This window comes from Phasianus colchicus, chromosome 8 (assembly GCF_987193195.1).
Source record: "Phasianus colchicus chromosome 8, bPhaCol1.hap1.1, whole genome shotgun sequence".
NCBI lineage: Eukaryota > Metazoa > Chordata > Aves > Galliformes > Phasianidae > Phasianus > Phasianus colchicus.
Genome location: NC_143443.1, coordinates 4,481,676 through 4,500,759, shown reverse-complemented (window position 1 = coordinate 4,500,759; position 19,084 = coordinate 4,481,676). Strand labels below are relative to the sequence as shown.

At 40.8% G+C, this 19,084-nt stretch overlaps 1 protein-coding gene across 2 annotated transcripts in view; it reads right to left on the bottom strand.

Annotated features, from left to right (window-relative positions):
- Positions 1-17,410, bottom strand: part of SH2D4B (SH2 domain containing 4B) — a 68,237-nt gene extending 50,827 nt beyond the window's left edge. For both annotated transcript variants that reach the window (XM_031602573.2, XM_090144610.1), the window contains exons 1-2: positions 17,227-17,410; positions 2,148-2,307 (exon numbers count right to left, since the gene is read on the bottom strand). In XM_031602573.2, coding sequence (XP_031458433.1) covers positions 2,148-2,307; positions 17,227-17,410 — 344 coding nt within the window. The remainder of the gene's footprint in view (positions 1-2,147; positions 2,308-17,226) is intronic.
- Between the last annotated feature and the right edge of the window lie 1,674 nt (positions 17,411-19,084).

The following is a 19,084-nucleotide window of genomic DNA, read 5'->3' as shown; positions in this document are numbered from 1 at the left end:
GTAGATCCTTATTTGCAACAAATAATTAAAATAAGATGTATGGAAATACAAAAGAAAACACATTTAACAAGAAACCTGTGAGGAATTGATTTCAGAAAACCATCCGGACAAGAAACTTCTTCAATTTCCGATAAATGTCCCATTAATACAGCATCTTCTAAATGAGATCAATTTTTTTTTTTTTTTTTGTATTATTTTCCAGTCATGCCCTGTCTTCCTTGGCCAAAAACAGATTTTTCCTATCCATCTAGCAAACTGTGGGAATTTGTTTTCTCTCAAATACCAATGAAAATGTCTGCCAAATTCTAACAGTAGAGCATTTATTAGTAGCGACAGCCTAAAAGGAGCATAGAGCACAGGGTGAAGTTTTAATCCCTGCTTAAATATACAATCATTATAAGCAAGAACAATCTGATATGAAAAGCAATAATATAGAATAATCTGATATTTAATGTGTTACTTCTGTGCACTGAACTGCAAAACTAAGTGCAGGAAGCAGGTGGCCTATATCCCAACATCATCACAGCATCGAGCATCAAAAGACTTTTCAATCTTTACCAAAGCTGGAATCAGCCCTACTGGAAACACCAGCATGGCACTTGTAGTAATCAGCTTCTGAACTGCTGGGATAAGAACTAATACAAACAGTATGCACATGAAGTAAATTGGAAAAGAAAAAAAAAGCGTTACACATAAAAAATCCTTATTGTGGGCATAGATGCAACAATGCGATGCAACAAATATTTTCTGATTTCACCATCTCAAAACCACATTGTTTCACAGAATCACAGGACAGGCTGGGGCTGCAGTGAAAGCTGAGGCAGGACAAACTTTCTGTTTCCAGTGTTCTGTCACAGTAAAGAAGTGTTCAGGTGCAACTTTCTGTGTTCCAGCCTGCATCCGTTGTCCCTTGTTCTGTCATCAGCAGCAGTGCAAAGAATCTGCCCCATCCACTTGACTTCTACCCTTTAAATATTTATAAGCATTGGTAAGACCCACCCTCAGTCTTCTCTTCTCCATACTGAACAGCCCCAGGTCACTCAGTCCTTCATTACTGGGGAGATGCTCCAGTTCCCCAGCCATTCTGGGCCCCTCCACTGGATCGCCTCCAGCAGTTCCCTGTCTTTCTTCATCTGGGGAGTCCAGATCTGGACACAGTACTCCAAGTGTGTCCTCAACAGAGCAGAGCGGGAGAATTAATCCCCTCAACCTGCTGGTCACACTCTTTTTACATATCCCAGGCTATCGTTGGCCTTCTCAGCCACAAGGGCACACTGCTATCTCATGGCCAGCCTGTTGTCCACCAGGACACCCAGGTCCTTCTCTGCAGAGCTCCTCTCCAGCAGGTTAGCTTCTAACCCATACCGATGTGTGCGATTATTCCTCTTTCAGTTCAGTACTCTACAATTGCCCTTGTTGAAGGTCCCTCTGAGCTCTGCCAATCAGCCAGTTCTCAATCCACCTCACTGTCTGCTCATCTATCCCACACCTCCTTTGCTTACTTACGAGGATATTATGGAAGACAGTGTAAGAAGCCTTGCTAAAGTCAAGGGTTGCAACATCCACTGCTCTTCCCACACCTACCCAGCAGATCATGACTTCATAGAAGGCTACCAGACTCATCAAGCACGACTTTCCCCTGGTGAATCCATGCTGACACACCAGATAACCTGCTTCTCATCCACCTGCTTGGATATGACATTGCTTGGAGATGACATTAAGAAAAATCACCTTCCCAGAGATGCAGGTGAGTCCTCTTTCTTTTCTTTCTGAAGAGTGATATACATTGGCTTTCCTCCAGTTCTCAGGCATCTCTCCCATTCTCCATCACCTTTCCAAGTCAGTAGAGAGCAACTTGGCAATCTCTTCTGCCAGTTCCCTCTTTTTTATTTACTTTCTAACTGGACAAATATTTAGCAAAATTATCCAACAGAAGAATGTTCACTACAATTTTCTGTGCAAGAGGATTTCTGTTTTTTAACTATTAAAATAAAATTCAATTTTTCATATGATGAAAAATCACCAAAACAAATGAAAACAAATGTTGACAAGACATACTTACCATTTTTTACCCACCATTACCTCACACCTTTTATGGTGTCCCATAATGCCAAGTGGACCCTGAATTCAGATTCTTAAATCCTCACCATAGCTCTTCTGCCTCCTTCTGTGCTTGTTGCCTGGCGCGTTCAGCTATTAGCTCCTCTGATATCTGCTCATATGGCTTGTCACCTGGGGCTTCTCCCATAACCCAGACCCAGACCTCACCATCCTTCCCACGCAGCCACTGCACGTGTTTGCCATTACCTGCAACAGCAGAGGAAAAAAAAGAAAAATGCAAGCATGTAAGTGCAGGCTCAAATTCTTACATAAATATAGAGGGAAAGACCAGAAAACCATAATTTAGAAACAATTTACTATTCAGAATAAGACATTTCATTTTCATGATGAAATCTGTAGATTTGACCAATCCACCATGCTAGAAGTGGGGAAGAAAGTGTTTGTACAATTCAAAGCATATAATCCTCAAAGACTCATTGCCCTACCAAAAATAATAATGAAAAAAAAAATTCTGACATGTATTCCCCAGAATTTAGGGACTATGATCCCTTTTTAATTGCAGAAATTATACTGTCTTGCTTAATTCAGCGAAGGATGAACAAAGGGAAGAGAAAAAGAGATGGAGAGATAGAAACAAGTAGCATTATACAACCAGAAATACTTTAGCCCACAGGGAATTCTGATCATCGGGCATACAGAGACTGAGCTGAACCTTCACAAAATTTGAGGAACTCCCTGCTTCCAGAGTGTGAAGGAGGAGTTACAGAAAGCATACACATTAGAGCACACCACTCAACAGTAGAAGCACTGCTGTTCCAATAGGCAATTCACGGGGATTAAGTTTCTGGTTCAGTTTTCATGAAAGATACTATGCAAAAATCTATGGCTGCTGTGTTGGCAGAGGGATTTCACCAACACAGCTTGTGCACTCTTGACAATACAGACTTTTGGCAAGCATTCATTTCCAAAACATCTGCGAAAGGCTTCCTGCTGAGAACAAAGGGTACTTGATTAGATCCGATGTGACTAAACTTTAAGTCATATACACCACCTCACTCTTGTACATTTAATTCATATACTTCTATGCATTTTAGAAATTCATAAGAAGGAATAAGCAGAAGCACCCTTTGCATCCATTTTTATTTCTTGCTGATTTATTGAAATTGTCCTTCACAAAAGAACATTCTACCACAAACACTACAGCCAAGATAGATAATGAAAATCATTTCAAAAAAATACAGACTAAAAGGCCACAAGGGATCAGCAATTAATCTCATTTGCTCTATATTAAGCAGGTTGTTCCACAAGTAATACCTTCCATTTATTTCCATGGAAAGGACAACGGATAAAGAAAACAATAATATTATTTTAGAGAGCAAATCCTCAGCTAACAAAGGCTATTTTTTCAGCATAGTCACCACCATTAGCTATGCATTTTCACCAGTGATGAACAAGAGCCTCCCGCATGCCATGCTTGTACAAATCTGCATCAGTAGAAGTAACCAAACATTGCCACTGTTGAAACACACCACCTATTGCCTCACTGTGCTTACATCCATTGTTTGGCCTTCATAAACATTCAGCAAACATCAATTAATGTTAATGGGTGCCATTTTTTCCACATGGAAAAATTCAAAGACAGATCTTAGCTTCAAGTGCACTCCCATAACAGAAGCCATTTTGTCAGAGTGCCCCTCTGCTACTATCTGTCACACGGCAACAAAACATAATGGAATATTGGTGGGAAGGTTCAGCCTCTACTGCCATACCACCAACACCAACCTCTGAGGTTGTGGGCCAACATAATAAAATAAAAGGCATTACTTTCAGAGCAGACTTCATACATTCCACTAGATTTTACCCTCTTGCCTTCATATTGAGGCCAAGTAAATTCTTGGTGGCCACTAATTACTCTCCAGAAGGCATTCTGCCTCATTTCAAGATACGAAGAATTGGACAGCCCACATTTTCCTAGCTAGTTTTTCCCTGATCAATCTTGTAGGAGTTTAAATAAATTTGGTTCTAACTGAACGTTCACTTTTTTTGTTTGCTTGCTTTTTGTTTTGTTTTTTTTACAACTTTCTCCACTTCATTACCTTTGCTGCTCCTACCATCTTCAACTGCCTGCTGTTCTACAACAAGACAACGTCCACTTAACCAGATTAAGGCTTCCCAGTGTATAATCAATAATATTTTTGAGATCCCAGACTGAAGAGAGGAAAGTGCAGAAGGGAATGAAGCGGGGCTGTAGGCAGCAGGCCATGCCAGTGCCAAGCCACACTCATAAATGTTTACAATGCAAACTGAAGGCAATGAAAATATCAAATCTCTCAATGAAAGCTGATATCCTACATCAAATTTGAAATGTGATTTGTAAGAATTCCCTCTGTTGGCGTAATGGTACTAACTTCATTGAGTGGAAAAATTTAAGCTAGTAATATTTTCCTTCAATAACCCCCAAACGCTTTGTCCTTTCACAGTCTATCAGATTATGTCTCAGGATACAAATGTGAATGTATTCTACTGCAGTTCTGTTATGTTCTGTTAGCATTATATTTTTTCCTACACAACATTTGAAAACCATCTACCAAGAACAGATTGGTCATATCAGTATGTGTCCCTAAGGCTGTCAGATACTGCATTTCATGCATTTCACATCCTGAGAAGTACAGAATGATTTCCTAGGAATACTGTCTCTACATCTGAAAGATGTGGATTTTACAGCTGGACCACTTGATGGGTAAGAAATTGGCTGGATGGTATCACTCACAGTTTTTGCAGTCAATGGCTCAGCGTCCAGGTGGACATCAGTGATCGGGATTGGGACAAGCACTAATTATATCTCTGTTGTCATCATGGACAGTGGGATTGAGTACTTTCAGCAAGTTCGTGGACAACACCAAATGGAACTGTGCATGCTGAAGGGGAAGATGCCATTCAGACAGACTATGACAAACTCAAGAAGCAGAGCCACAGAAATCTCATCAAGTTCAACAAGGCCTAAGTGCAAGATCCTGCACTTGTGTCAGCTACTTTCTCAGCATGACAAAGCAAGCATATGCTTGCAGTTCAGAAGGCCATTTGAGTCCTGGGCTGCATGAAAAACTGCATAGCCAGCAGGTCAGGAAGGTGGTCATCTCCCTCTGCCCCACTTCCATGAGGCCTCACCCGCACTATTGTGCCTGGCCCCCCTTGCCCAAGAAAGACACGGACTTGTTGGAGTATGTCCAGAAGAGAGTCATGAGGATGCTCAGTGGGCTGGAGGACCTCTCTCCTGCAAAGAGAGGCTCAGAGAACCTTTTCTCTCAGGAGAAGAGATGGCTCTGAGGACACCCACTGCTGCCTCCCAGTACTTAACTAAAGGGGAGGTAGAAGAAAGCTGAAGAGGGACTTTTTAAAGGAGCATGCTGTGATAGGAAAAGGGATAAGGGCTTTAAAAAAAAAAAAAAAAAGGTAGATTTAGATAAGAAATAAGAAAAAAAAAATCTTCACTATGAGAGTGGCAAGGCACTGGAACAGGTTGTGCAGAATAGTTTTGGATGTGCCATTCCTGGAGATGCTCAATGCTAGCGTGGGGGGCTTCCACATCTAGTAAAAGGTGGCTCATGATTTTAAGGTCCCTTCAAACCCAAATTATTCTGTGATTCTAAGATTCTAATATGTTTCTCAGGCACACAACCATAATTACCGAGCCACTTAAAACAAGTAATTGATTTGTAGACACATACTGAGATATTGTTCTCTTTCTTCCTTTTAAAACAATAAATCTGTCTTGTAAATCTACAGACAACAGATTCAAAGCATTCTGAAAAAAATCAGTGCAATATACTGTAGGTTTACAGTACTGTATACTGCTATATAGACAGACATAGTTCAAGTTGAAAGATAAGAACTATCAAACAATCCGTCAATTTGAAGTTCCAGTGTTAGATAGATTTCTACACATACAATTTTATAATGTTTGAACTTGAGCACATATACCTATATCCACCTTTTTCTTTAGAGCATGAGAAAAACTTTCAAATTCAACTATCCTCCATTTTACGTCAAGAAATGACTCCCATGCAAATCATAACTTAAATCTACTTGAGCTTCATTCCCCATAAAGTTGGAGATCGGCTTTACTGCACAACCAGATCATAAAACCTTGTGCAATATAACAACCAAAAAATGATGAGTGGTCAGGAAAAGAAATAAGTCAGGGAGAAGACCTGACATTGTGAAAATGGAATTCCTGCCATACAAGAGGCATTTGCAGCCTCAAGATCAAGCTCATGGTGTCAGGCCTTTTGGGCCAACCATACTGAGCTTGCATTTTCAACCTGTAGAACCAATTCCAAGATATGAGCTGAGAGCACAGAAAACTCTTTTCCTCAATATTTTTAGGAAACTAGCGTTGTCTGCCTCACTAGTGCAGAATTACTACCATTGAGGGCTGATTATAATAAAATAATTTATACTTTAAGACACGTCTAAAGTATTACATTTTTCAGAATATACATATCCTGTTCATACAATTTATTCCTAAATGCAACAAATTTGAAATAGAGAAACTCAAATAAGTCTAAAAGGGAAAGGCAGGTCCTAACTAAATGAATTTAAAGTCTAAGTGAGAAAGCAGCCAGGGAATCTCATTTCTCTTCCTCAGAAACAGAGACATCTGAGCCCAGGAACAAAACCTAATACAAAATCAGGAAATAAAATCATATCTCTTGAGTCTCAGCCTGGTGCTAGATTACAGAAATACTTCTCTTTTCCTGCAGATTGTGGCAGGCTGTGAATAGTTATCGTTAGGAAGTACTGGACATCAAGATTAGTCCAGATGAGAAAGCCAGGAAAAAAAAAACAAAAACATTTTAGAAACAAGCATTACCTTATCAGGAAAATGTACTAAATAATTCACCAAGATTGTTCTCTAGCTCTACTGCTCAGAACAACCATTTGTAAAGGTATAGAATATTATTGTGGTTTTTGTCTAAATCAACTCTGTAGTAACTCATCAAGTCAACTTCTTGCAATTCTCTTAACCTGTCTACGGAAGAGCATCTCTTACTGAGGTCTCCCTAAGCTGCAGCTATACTGCTTTAAGATCAGTAAACAGGTTTCTGCATACAACCACTTACACTAGGCAAACGCAAAATCAAGTATGCTAAATTTGCAGCACAAAGAGATAACAGTGCAAACTTTGAGACCTACAACCTGAAGCAACAGCAACATAAAATTGCACTTATAAACACAAATGCATACACACAATCAAAAATGATACCAAATCATCTTTCTATTTATTTGTATTTATTCAGTCAACTGCAAAAAAGCTATGTAAGCATAAAACAACATCCTACAGAGCAATCAAGTGTCTCACCTGCAAGAACAGCTAGTCTCTACCAGCAATACTGCCAATCTCACATACACATACGTGCTGAGCTGGAGCTCAACCATGGGCTGGGCTGTACATCACAACAGGATGCCCTTTGAGCCTGCCTTAAGAAATCCTCTGTGTATGCAGTATATAGTTACTGCCACAGCTGAGCACAACCAGAGAACATGAACATTAGCAACCACATTAGACAAGAGTAAAAGCCATCAGGGGAAGGGGCCAAGGAGAGGGATTCCACTGTAGGCAATGCTTATATTAAACCAGGCTTCAGCTTGCATTAGTTCAGGCTTCCAAGCAGTGATTGAGGCTTAAAGCAAATGCAACTGCACAAATCTCCATCTTTCATCGCCTCTGCTGATCAGGATGGAGGAGCAGAATCGCAGTTGGTTTTTTAATGAGTTAGGTTTTATCTAGCTTCATTTTCAAACACGCTTGCAATTAAAGGGCTTTAAAAATAGCAATAATTAGAGCAAACAGGATATCGTTGGAGTCGGTTCCATCCTCTGAGCTCACTCATTATTGTTTTAACAGCTACAACACCCTTGACAATTCCTATTTGTGATCCATCTCCATGGTTTTCAGGGGAGGAGTTCAAAGGCCCAGAGGCTTGATTCCGTGTCAGGCCTCCCAGCTGTGCTGTTACTTTCCCACACCTGCCCAATCAGCCCTGCCAAACAAGGAGCACCAGAAATCCCCCTCGCCTTTGTAGCACAGGGAATATTACAAGCTCTGTCAAGTGCAAATTGAGGAAATGGAAAGATCGCTGATTTATAATTTCAGAAGCACAGAAGGGCTTTCAAAGTCTGCTAAAAAGTCACTTTCTCAAAACAGCCTGCTATTTCAATGAACAGCCTTGTTTCTCTAAGGTTTGGCTTCCCACCACAGCTCTCCCACTTGGAAGCTACAGATCTCTGCACTAGCAAATTACTTGATTTCCTCACTAGCTGAAAAGCTTTGTAGTCAGATAAATATCTTTTGACCCTCTCTTTTAAAGTATTCCTTTTCTCACTCTGCACTAGAAGAATTCTCCTGAATCTTGTTCTGCATTTGAAATAGGCTGCATGAGCATTCACTGCTGACATCAAGCTGATCGGTCTGATCTGCGTTCGTTGGTCAGAGATAAATGCAGTTTGTGGGGTTACTTTCACTGTTGTTGTTCTTTGGGAATGCAGATATGTGGCATACTCCAGTCTGAGCACTATGTGTTTTATATAAAATTTTAGCCTTGGCTTTCTGAAAAAACAATTGTTACAACTTTAAGGTAGACGCTTGCATTTTCATAGTCAGCAGAGTACATAAGGTTGTGCTCAGAGTTTTATGAGGTACCAGGCATATACTAGAGAAACACGTTGATAAAGATGAAGGTGAGGATGTTGAGCTACCAGTTTCTTGTGCCTACTCACTGTAAGTATCTTATGAATAGCTTTTTTAAAATCCATCTCACTATTTCCCTTGTTTTTAAGGGGAAAAGACAATCCACGTTTCTATGACTGCTTCAGAAAGACTTATAAAATGACAGAATGCACTTTCCTGAATACTGACATCTGTAGATCCATAAAAATACATATAGAATAACTAGGTGGTGTAACACAAGGGAAAGCACAGCAATGACAGCGCAGCAGCAAGGTCCCAGGCTGCAACAAGCAAGAATTTGTTCAAACACAACAGCTACAAGCTGTTAGAAAGAAGCTGCTTACTTTCAGAAGACCTCAGGTAGGCAGAGATCTCCAACAAGAAACCCTCACCTCTACTGCCAACCCTTAAATGAGGTCTGTAAGGTGTGGATAGGTCACTCAGCTACCCTGTGTGCACCTGAGCTCCCCTGGGTTGGCCCTGCCTTCCCACCAGGTGCTCCATCACTGCTTCAGGCTCCGACTTAGCATTTGGTAATGATGAAAGCAGTGAAAGTAACATAATCCCACAATAAACTGCAGATCTACTACAATTAATTATGTGGTCCACTCCTGCTAGCAGTCACAGGGCCACGAACGCATCTCTTCCAAGAATACATTCTAAGAGCTCTGTTGCTTCAAACTAATCTTTGAAACAGTAACAAAATGGGGAAAAACTCTAAACTTCTCAAGCAGCCCCCCAGCATTTCACGTTAGACGCTGTCTGATTCCGACACTGAGTTGTGTGCCTTCCTATTTGAAGGAGGATTTGCAGGGGGGAGCAAGAAAATTCAGCTAGTTTACATTAATTTATCAGCAAGGGTTGCGGGATCTCAACACTGCTGAAAAAATGAGCCTTCATGGCTCTCCAGCTGCTTTCTGATCATATAACAAACCCAATCTTATGTTTATGGAATTACAGCCTGTTGCCATGGAAATAATTATGCTGCAATATACCCCTGCAGGATTAAATAAAGGAAGAGTGACTGCAAGAGAGCAAACATAAAGCGAGGAAACAGTTACCCAAATAAGACTTCGGTAATTAACAAATGTGGCAAAAATATCCATGCATAACACTCAAAGGTAAATGGGTTTGCAATATCAGATAATACATTTTCAACGTTTGAATACTGCAAACAAATGAAAAATAAAATAGCACTTAAGTGATCTCTATCCAGTATGCCCCAAATATTTTCTTGGCTCCTTGGGCAAAGCACCCTAATGCCTATTAATTTTATGTTTTGCCCACTTTCAACTGGGAAGTAACATTCAGAGCTTATTCTTAAAGACGTTGCTGTAACTCTGTGAATTACAGTTTAGCAGCAAGCTCAAATCAGTCCATTTTTATGTCCCTTTCATTAGAAATGGAATAAGAGTGCAGATGCACATGAGATCAGAGAAGAAGCTTATGAACTCATTTGCATCAACAGCATTCATTTATTTTCCATTCCTTAAAAAAAGAAAGAAAAAAACACTATAATTTCTGATTCCCAATCCCAATTATCTTTTATACACAGTAAAAGTTATATGCAAAGCTTATTTCTCACTAAGAGCTATCACAAAGCATCCAAGTTTACCTGCTACTACAGAATAAATTACAGCAAGTCCGCATGGCTACTTCAAAGGCTGATGGAAAGTCTCTGGTATCCCACTACAGCGAGATTTTCCATCATCACGGCACAGAAGTGCATTGGGAGGTTAACGAACCATCATCAGTGTCTGACTGAACCCATCGCTCGCTTGAACTCATCAAGTTTTCCTATCTTTTCCAAATCCTGCCTTCAAAACCCAGTGCTTCCATTGAAAACATGGACAAATTGCAAGAAAATATAGAATTAGCTTGGCAAACCTCACTTTCCCCTTGGCTGCAGTGCTGCTCTATTCCCATATCAAGTATTCATGAGCTTGCAACCAGTCACAACCTCATATCATTACCAGAGCACAACAGTGTACAAGAAAGCCTGTCTACCACCACTGTGTCCCGGCAGGCTCAGCAGCACCGGGCAGCAAAGGAACACAGCAATTGTCTCCCTGCCAATGACTCGATTAACCCAGAAGCCTCTCAGAACACACATGCAAGAGAAACCTTGGTTGAAATAAGACCTAGGTAGCTAGCAATATTCTGCTCTTATGTTTTCTGCAAAACAGCCAAGTCAGCTGCAGGGCAGAGGATGAGACTAAAAAGCACAGACTTAAGGGCTAATCCAAGGAGGGCAGAGAAGTCCCTCTGGATTTGTTCCATCTGGTACATATCTGGGTCACATGGCGGACAGAGATGTTTGCTTTCCTCAAGCTGGGGCTAGAAACATTTAGAAGCCACTGTTTAAGCACAGCTCAGTACAGAGCCACACTCGGCATGAACCCCGAGCAGCTGAGTTCTGCCCTGAGGTATCTAATACTAAAAACATTGCATCGCATCACAGGCTGCTATATATGTTGTGAAGACTACATCAAAGCTTTTCCAACAATTTCAAATTAGTTGGCTCAGATCCCTAATAAAAATTATTTGAATGTTTTCGTTACATTTTCAGTCCTCTCTGACTTCAAAACAAATATGAAACTTGACAGAATTCAAGACCACATACAGCCAGAAACTTTGGAAATACTCAAGCCTGATAGTTTTGGTTAGACCTGTATCCAGCTATACAGCAAACAGGACAAAGAATGCTGCCAGGAGCAAGCCTCTGTAGCATTAGCCAAGCCTTAGCTAAGCCCAGGACGTGGAGAAGATTTACTACAAATGAGGAATACATTCCTGAGTACAGAGATGTAGAGGAATGTCACTGTGTACATCCAGGCACCCTTAAATGCAAACACTGAAACATGCACTCGCTGGTCTTCACCTGCAACAGTGATCTATCCTCCAACTATCCATTTGTGACATTTGAAATACTTGCTTTCAAATTGCTTCATCTATTCTCCAATGATTTTCCAACACAAATGTCATTTAGATGGAGAAATTATTTTCTAGCCATGCTGTGATAAACCTACCTAATTTTCTCCCAGCTACGCTTGTTAAAGACAGGTAAATAACAGAGTTTACAAATAGCTGCTGTCTGAACATCCTGAGCTGCAGTTCAGAATGAGTAAATGTCAGCATAAGTAGCAGCAGTCCCACACTGTCTTACTTCCCACGTGGCTGCTCTTCAGCTTCCTAGAGCTCAATAGGCTTTGAAACCTCATGTTAGGTATTCTGACAGCTTTGGATAGCACGAGTCAAAATCCAAACTGGCAGCGTTCTTCGCTTAGTCCCAACTCCACTATACTGGTTAAAGGGCTCCTGCCTAATGACATAAATGCACTTCATTGCAAATTGCAAAGCTGCCTGTCAGTCCGCTGAGAAGATCCCAAAGGAATCCTGACTTTTTGAAGAGGCTTCCCTTAGCGCTATTAGCACAATGAGAAAAGGCAACCTATTTTTATTACAATGAAGAAATATCCTTGGAAGATTCAGCAGAGAAATAATTTATAAATAGAAGACAACCTCTAAATTCCAATAACTCTGTTCCTTTTTCAAGTTCTTCTGGTACAAGCCATCAGTCGTAATAAAAGCTACAAAATAACTCCTTTAACTTTGAATAAATTCATTAAATACTGTAATTTTGGGAGGACCCCGAAGCAATGCTCAAATTCTACCAATACGTTCTAGAGAAAGTACCAACACAGGCTTGGTAGAAACAGTAAAAGCATCAGAGCAGTTCACTGTCAGCTCAAGGAAATATTTCATCCCAAAGAAATGACGCCTTTATAGTATTCCTTTAACACATTGATTTATATTTTTAAAAGGGAGGAATTTTAAGCTGTTGAAGACCACGGAAACATTTCATTCACGCTCAAAATGAAATACTATCTTTAACATTGGCTCAGTCTGATATAAATCTCAATTGTGACCTTTTTCTCAAGACACACAAACCAACCAACTCAAACGAAAAAGCAGGTATGATTTAGCTGTTACTGAAGAAGGCTAATATTATTTTCTTCAGACACAAAGACTGAGACTGATTTCATGTAGAATGCTATACTGTTTTTATTGCTAAACTCTCTCAACAACTTACATCAAGCATCGTAGCATTTAACAAGACATCTAAGACAATCTCTATCCTTTGGTGTCCCTATAAAAAAAAAACCAAAAAAAAAAAACAAATCATTGTAGGCCTTGGGACTTTGCTAGTTAGTTTCCACAACAACTGAAAAGTTATCACACAGAGTAGCATTCCCTAAACCTGTGGGTGGTTTTAACTCGAGAACAAAGGTAATCGTTTTATTTGGCCTATGAGAGCCACTTTTTTCTTCCCTAACTCTGGGCTGGTGGTTTCTGCAAGATACATATCTTGCCTTATATGGCAAGTCAGTTACACAGTGCAGCTTGCTTTGCTTCAAACCTTCCAAGCAAGAGCTGATGTGGATGACACCCAAGCAAACCAGAATGGAGTGGTTCCAGCAGCCTGCAGCAGACAAGGCATCTCCTGTAAGCCTTCTCCAGTAAGTTCTGAGTCCTGCACTTAGAGAGCAGAAACCTTCTTAGGTATGTGTAACCACTCTTCACCTCACATCAACACTCTCATTTTCACAGATATCTTGCTGATGTGGTTGCCAAGCCAACTTGAATCATATTTGAAAAGTCATGGCTGCCAAGCGAAGCCCCTGGTACCATCGCTTCCATTTTAAAGAAAGAGACAAAGGAAGAGCCAGGGAACTACAGGCTGGTGAGCCTCAGCTCTGTGCCTGGGAAGATCGTGGAGCAGATCTTCCTGGAGAGACATTAAGGTAATGCAAAATAATCAAAATTGCATTCACCGTCATTGCAAAATTTTGAGAAATGCACCCCTTCTGATTTGCTGTTCATTTTGCAGAGTAATAAAAGGTGACCTCTTGAACTGGAAGAGAATTGTAGCTGTTGTTGCATAGGACTGCAGCTCAAGCCTAAGCACTTTCTGGAACACTTTTAAAGAAATGCTTACTATTACCAATTCCTTTTGCAATGTTTCACTCTACTCCCTCCCAAAGAGACAGGGTATGGACTTCATAAGTAAATATTCCACCTATGAGAAAAGTGGAAGAACCATTAGATTAGAAACATTAGATCATGAAAGTTAAGATATATTTTCAGTGGAACCAAATGCCTGACTTCCTCAACCTCTAATTCCAATAGTTCTCTCTCAAAAACTACTGTAAGATCAGTTCTCTGGTACAGTTCTGTTGGATATGGTATGCTTTATCTTAAGTCAAACAAAAAGGATAACTCAAACTGTTAATTTAAGAAGGTACATAGGTCACTCCAAAAGTAATACCTCCTATTCATTTCCGTGGAAACTACAACAGATACACGGAGCAGAATAACGCTATTTGAGAGAGCACATTCTCAGCTACACAACACTATTTTTCAACAGTCAGCATCACTAGTTATGGATTTTCACCAGCAATAAACAAGAGCCTATCTGTCACACTTGTAAAAATCCGCACTAGCAAAGTGACCCACTGTTTCACAGCTGTGGTTATGGCGTTGTTGCTAAGAAAACGTTGCCCATGCAGTCCAACTTTCATTAGCCCGGACAGATTGAACTCACAAAGGCACCAAATCCTGACAATACAGCAGGCATGGTCGTACAGTTCAGCCAAGACTGGCAGTGCGCTCCACAGTCTTCAAACCAGTATAGGGCCTGGCATCATCACGCTGCAAGAGAAAGGTCATCCTCTGTTCCTGCCACATTCTGGAAGTCGAAGCTTTCAGCTTAGTCAGGGTCACAATGTAGCAGTCAGAGTTGATGGTTTGAGTGAGTTTCAGGAAATCCAGAGGAATCACCCTGTTTCTATCCCAAACAATACACGACTTTACCCACTGAGGGCTGTGTGTTGAACTTCTTCAGCAGGGAACCCATGTAGCCACTCCACGTACTGCTGTTTTGACAGTGGCTTATACTAGTAACAGCACATCTCATCATCTCTTATGACATAATTCAGGCAACTGTTATCTGCAACTTCCTATTAGTTCAGTAGGTTCTCACAGACATCATATGGTGTTCTTTTTCTTCCTGTGTATTGCCACCATGGTTTCCAATGCCTTGAAGCCAATATCCCTCTCCATCCATAGTTCTCTTATCATAATCTATCAATTCATATGGACGAGCTGATCAAGACGCTCTTCATTTGGTGGTGTGACAGCTGTGTATGAAATGTGGCTCGTCTTTCACATCACTGTAACACTGATGAAAAGCACAACCCACTGCCTCTCTGTGCTCACATCCATTGTTTGGTCTCCGTAAGTATTCAGCAGGTGACAACTAATGTCAACTGCAATTTTTTTCCACACATAAGAATTGAATGACACATCTTTGCTACGTGTGCCCTTCCATGTCAGACACCATTCTGTCAGACTGCCCCTCTGCTGCCATCTGTCTCGTGGCAACAACACCTAACTGGTATCGGTGGGAAGTTTCAACCTCTACTGCCACATTATGAGCATCTGCCTCTGACATTGTGGGACAACAGAGTAAAATACGAGGCACTACTTTCAGAGCAGTCTTTGTAAAATGTGAAATAGAAAGGTGTTGATGTGACATTTTACTCTATGCGAATGTGAACATTTTTGTCAGTACAAACACAGTCTACAAGTTACTGTGTTGCTCCTCTCCTCCTCCTCTAATTCTTTATAAATCAGAAAATTAATTACCCAGAAAATAGTCTCCTGTAGTAGGAAGCTGAACAGGTTTAATGCATAGTTTATATATGGAAATTTAGATGTCAACACTGTGACAAATCATCACATAAATATTTTTGCAGCTAGAGTTTGCTGCATTCGTCTTTCCCAAAGAATGAGCATAATGCAGATTATCTCAATGATAAACGGCTGTTTTGGTTTAAGGATCTGAAAGACATTTTTAATATTTTTTTCCAGCTACAAATCAATCGAGATGAACAAAGTTACGGGGCTGTATGAGAGAAGCGATCCTGATGCCATCTTTCTTAGAGGAGAGATATTCACTGCAAGAACACTAAGATGAAGAAAACAGAAATTAAACAGAATTTGGTTTCCCAACTTTTATCTTGTCATCTGTGAGGGGACACTTCAAACTCACTATAGGTAAATAGGCTGTTCTTAATGTTCCCCAACTTACTTCTAGGCTACCATTTTTTCCTACCCTGGAGTCATTTTATAAAGGCCCTAGCTTTCAAGTGAGTCTTGAAAACTACTTTTGCTTTCAAATACATTTCTTTAGTCACAGTGTTTGAATTGCTAAGTATCTGATTGGATATACCCACTACTTTGTAAGGTTCAGCTGCTCTGAACTTTTTAAGAAGTCTGACAATTGAATCCAATAACGTATCTGCATTGAGGTGCTCAAAGCAAAACCTTCTGCTATGGCTAAGAGCTAACAGGAGCAACGCTTTACATAGTGACTGCAGCTGTAATCAGCTACCCAGGATTATTAGTGATTTTGAATGTTCAGACTTGAATTGATTTAAAGACTGGATGAGATCTTTAGCATTTCACAGGGAGTGTTTGACACATCTCTGTGACATCTCCTTGCTGAGTGAGGAATGGCTGCTACATTTTCATGAGAAAATTGTTTTCTATCATGCATCCACTAGATGAGGAAAGAGTTGGAAGCCACTTACCCAAAAGGGACAAGAAGGAAATATTTCTATTTATTCTAAACCACTCAAACCCAAGATCAAACACTCAGTACTGACCAAGTTCTTTCTTTTTTTTCCCCATGATTTCATTTGCTTTCTAAGCCAACAGACATTCAACATTCATAACAGGCTGAGGATGGAGCTCTGCAGCTTCACTACATATTCCATGAAAACACATCTTTGTGGGTTTTTCCCCACAATTTCTCTGTTTTTGTCCTATTTCCTGTCATCTATTCGAAACTGTATAGCTGGACATTTAAACTCACATGGTGTTGCTGTTCTTACATAACACCTTATTTGTAGTCAACCCTTCCCAAGCAGCTCCAATTCAAAAATCTATCTTCTGATCCAGTCACATGTAAACAATTAGTGCCAAGTTAAGAAACCTCAACAGCATAGGTAAGCCTGGCTTCTGCTTGACTGAGGAGCAAGTAAAGGGATGGCAGGCAAAGAAAAAAGCCTCAGTAGTGGGAGACCTGGTAATCTCCAGTTACCACTGAGAAAATGGGAGCAGTGATTTCTGTCTGAAAGAGTCACTTTGAAACAACTCCCTTAGCTCCCACGCTAAACTACTCCCTGGAGAAAGAACCAGCCCTGAGAGACAAAGAGCAGGAAAGTGTTTTTGCTGCCCAAGCCTGTTTTGCCTATGGGGACAGCTGGCAAGCTTCCTTGTAATCTGTTTCAGAAATGCTGTATCACAGCCAGTTGCATGCCCATCTCCCCCAGCTCCAGAGCAAGCATAGGAGGAGGTTACAAGCTTACTTTGTTTGCGCCTTGCTGTTTTTGTCAGCATAGCCTCCTCCATTCGTGCTTTTTCTTCCCTCTCCTTCCAGCGCCTCAGCTGCTCTTCTCTCATCTTGTAGAACAAGATTTGCTTTTGCTCTTCATTCAGCTCTGCCAGGAGCTCGGGGTCGATATACATATCACGCAAAATTTGCTGCAGCATGACTACTCCAAAAGCGAAGAGAGAAACTCGCTCCCAACTACCTTCGCTACAGCGAGGAGATCCCACCTACAGCGCTCCAGAAAGCAACCTGCAGCAAAGGAATTCTCCCTCATCTGCCAGCCCAGCACAGCCTCGATTCTTCTCGCCCTGTCGCTCTTCTTGCAGGCATATTCTGTTCCTCTTCTCTTACACTGACAGGGTTCTCTGCTTATCTCATCCACCAAAGGTAGCGACAGGTGTCGAGTGAAACGAGGGGGGAGGAATAGAGAATGATGAGGAAATAAATGAAAAGACCAAAAGAAATAAGACCCTTCAGTGTTCCTGACTGCAAACAGGTAAAAATAAGGGATTCTTGACTGCACCCATCATTTTTGCTCCCTCGAGTAGAAGGAAATTCAATATAATGAAAGTCTGAGACTTTCGGCTGAAGCGATAATACACTCCCAAGGGTGCTGGTGTTGCCCTGGGGGTTTAAAGTGATGTCATGGTTTAAGGTATCACCTACACCAACAATATCTATGTCACTTTGGGAACTGATCTCTTCTGATAAGAGAGAAGAAATGAGTTTGCATATTATTTCCCAGTGTAACCTGTTAACTGGTCTCAACAGGGTAGGTCATATCAGCTCATATTTACCTGGTGCTGACAAATATGGTCATGCAAGTGATTAAAATGTCTTTAAAATTAAAAGCAGATGTAATAAAAGCCGCAAGAATCTTGTTATCACTTTATAAATAGTAAATTAATATTAATTAAACAAGAGGTAGTTCTCAGCAGTTCGTGTGGACCATGCACATCCTGCTGGCAATTCACTTTCCTCTTTGTGACTGCAGAAAGATATAACGCTGCTATTCAGCAGAGTTTTTACCATAGTCTGGAAAATAATATTTCAGCAACAGGGCCAAGAGCCACTAAATTAGATGAGAAAAGTAAACACTGAATTCCACATCCAGCTTTCCCTGGCCACTCCTCCAAGGAGCAGCATCACGCCGTGAGAGGGGGCACTGTCCAAGAAGACAGAAGATGGGGCCATCCTGAGTTTAAACAAAATGAAGAACACACCTCAGGCTGTAGCACCCCATTGCATGATATTTGCACAACCTATCTCTTTTAGGGTCTACCACTAGAAGGTACACTGTACAGGGAAGACACATGCTGTGTTGCCAGAGGGATAGGAGTGTCACTCCCGTGGCATTGAGAGCAGGGCAATGGAACTGCCATGGAGCAGAACGGCAGAGCAGTCATCTTATTTTTCCACTCCTTGTCATTAACGATTTTCAGAAGCAAGATACCTAATTTGCAGTAGCACTAGATTGCCTGCAAGGGAAGAGAAACACAGATGATCCATCCACCATACACCTGTATCATTTTTCAAATTAGATACTATCACTTATTGCTAATATGCTTAACCCCATCCCTCACCAGCAATGGCTCCTTTCTGGCGTACACAACAGGTGACAAGAAGATGCCTGCTCACTTAATGAATTAGTATTGAGTTACTAATTATTCCTGGTGCTTGCCCTCACTCAAACCAGAAATGAAAAGTTCTAAAGCTTAAGATCTTCTCACAACGATGCTACAAAGACAGTACTCAAGACAGAGACACTTAACACAAAATGATGCATTCCTCCTGCACAGAGAAACAAACCAGGGAAATTCACATGCAGGTGCCTT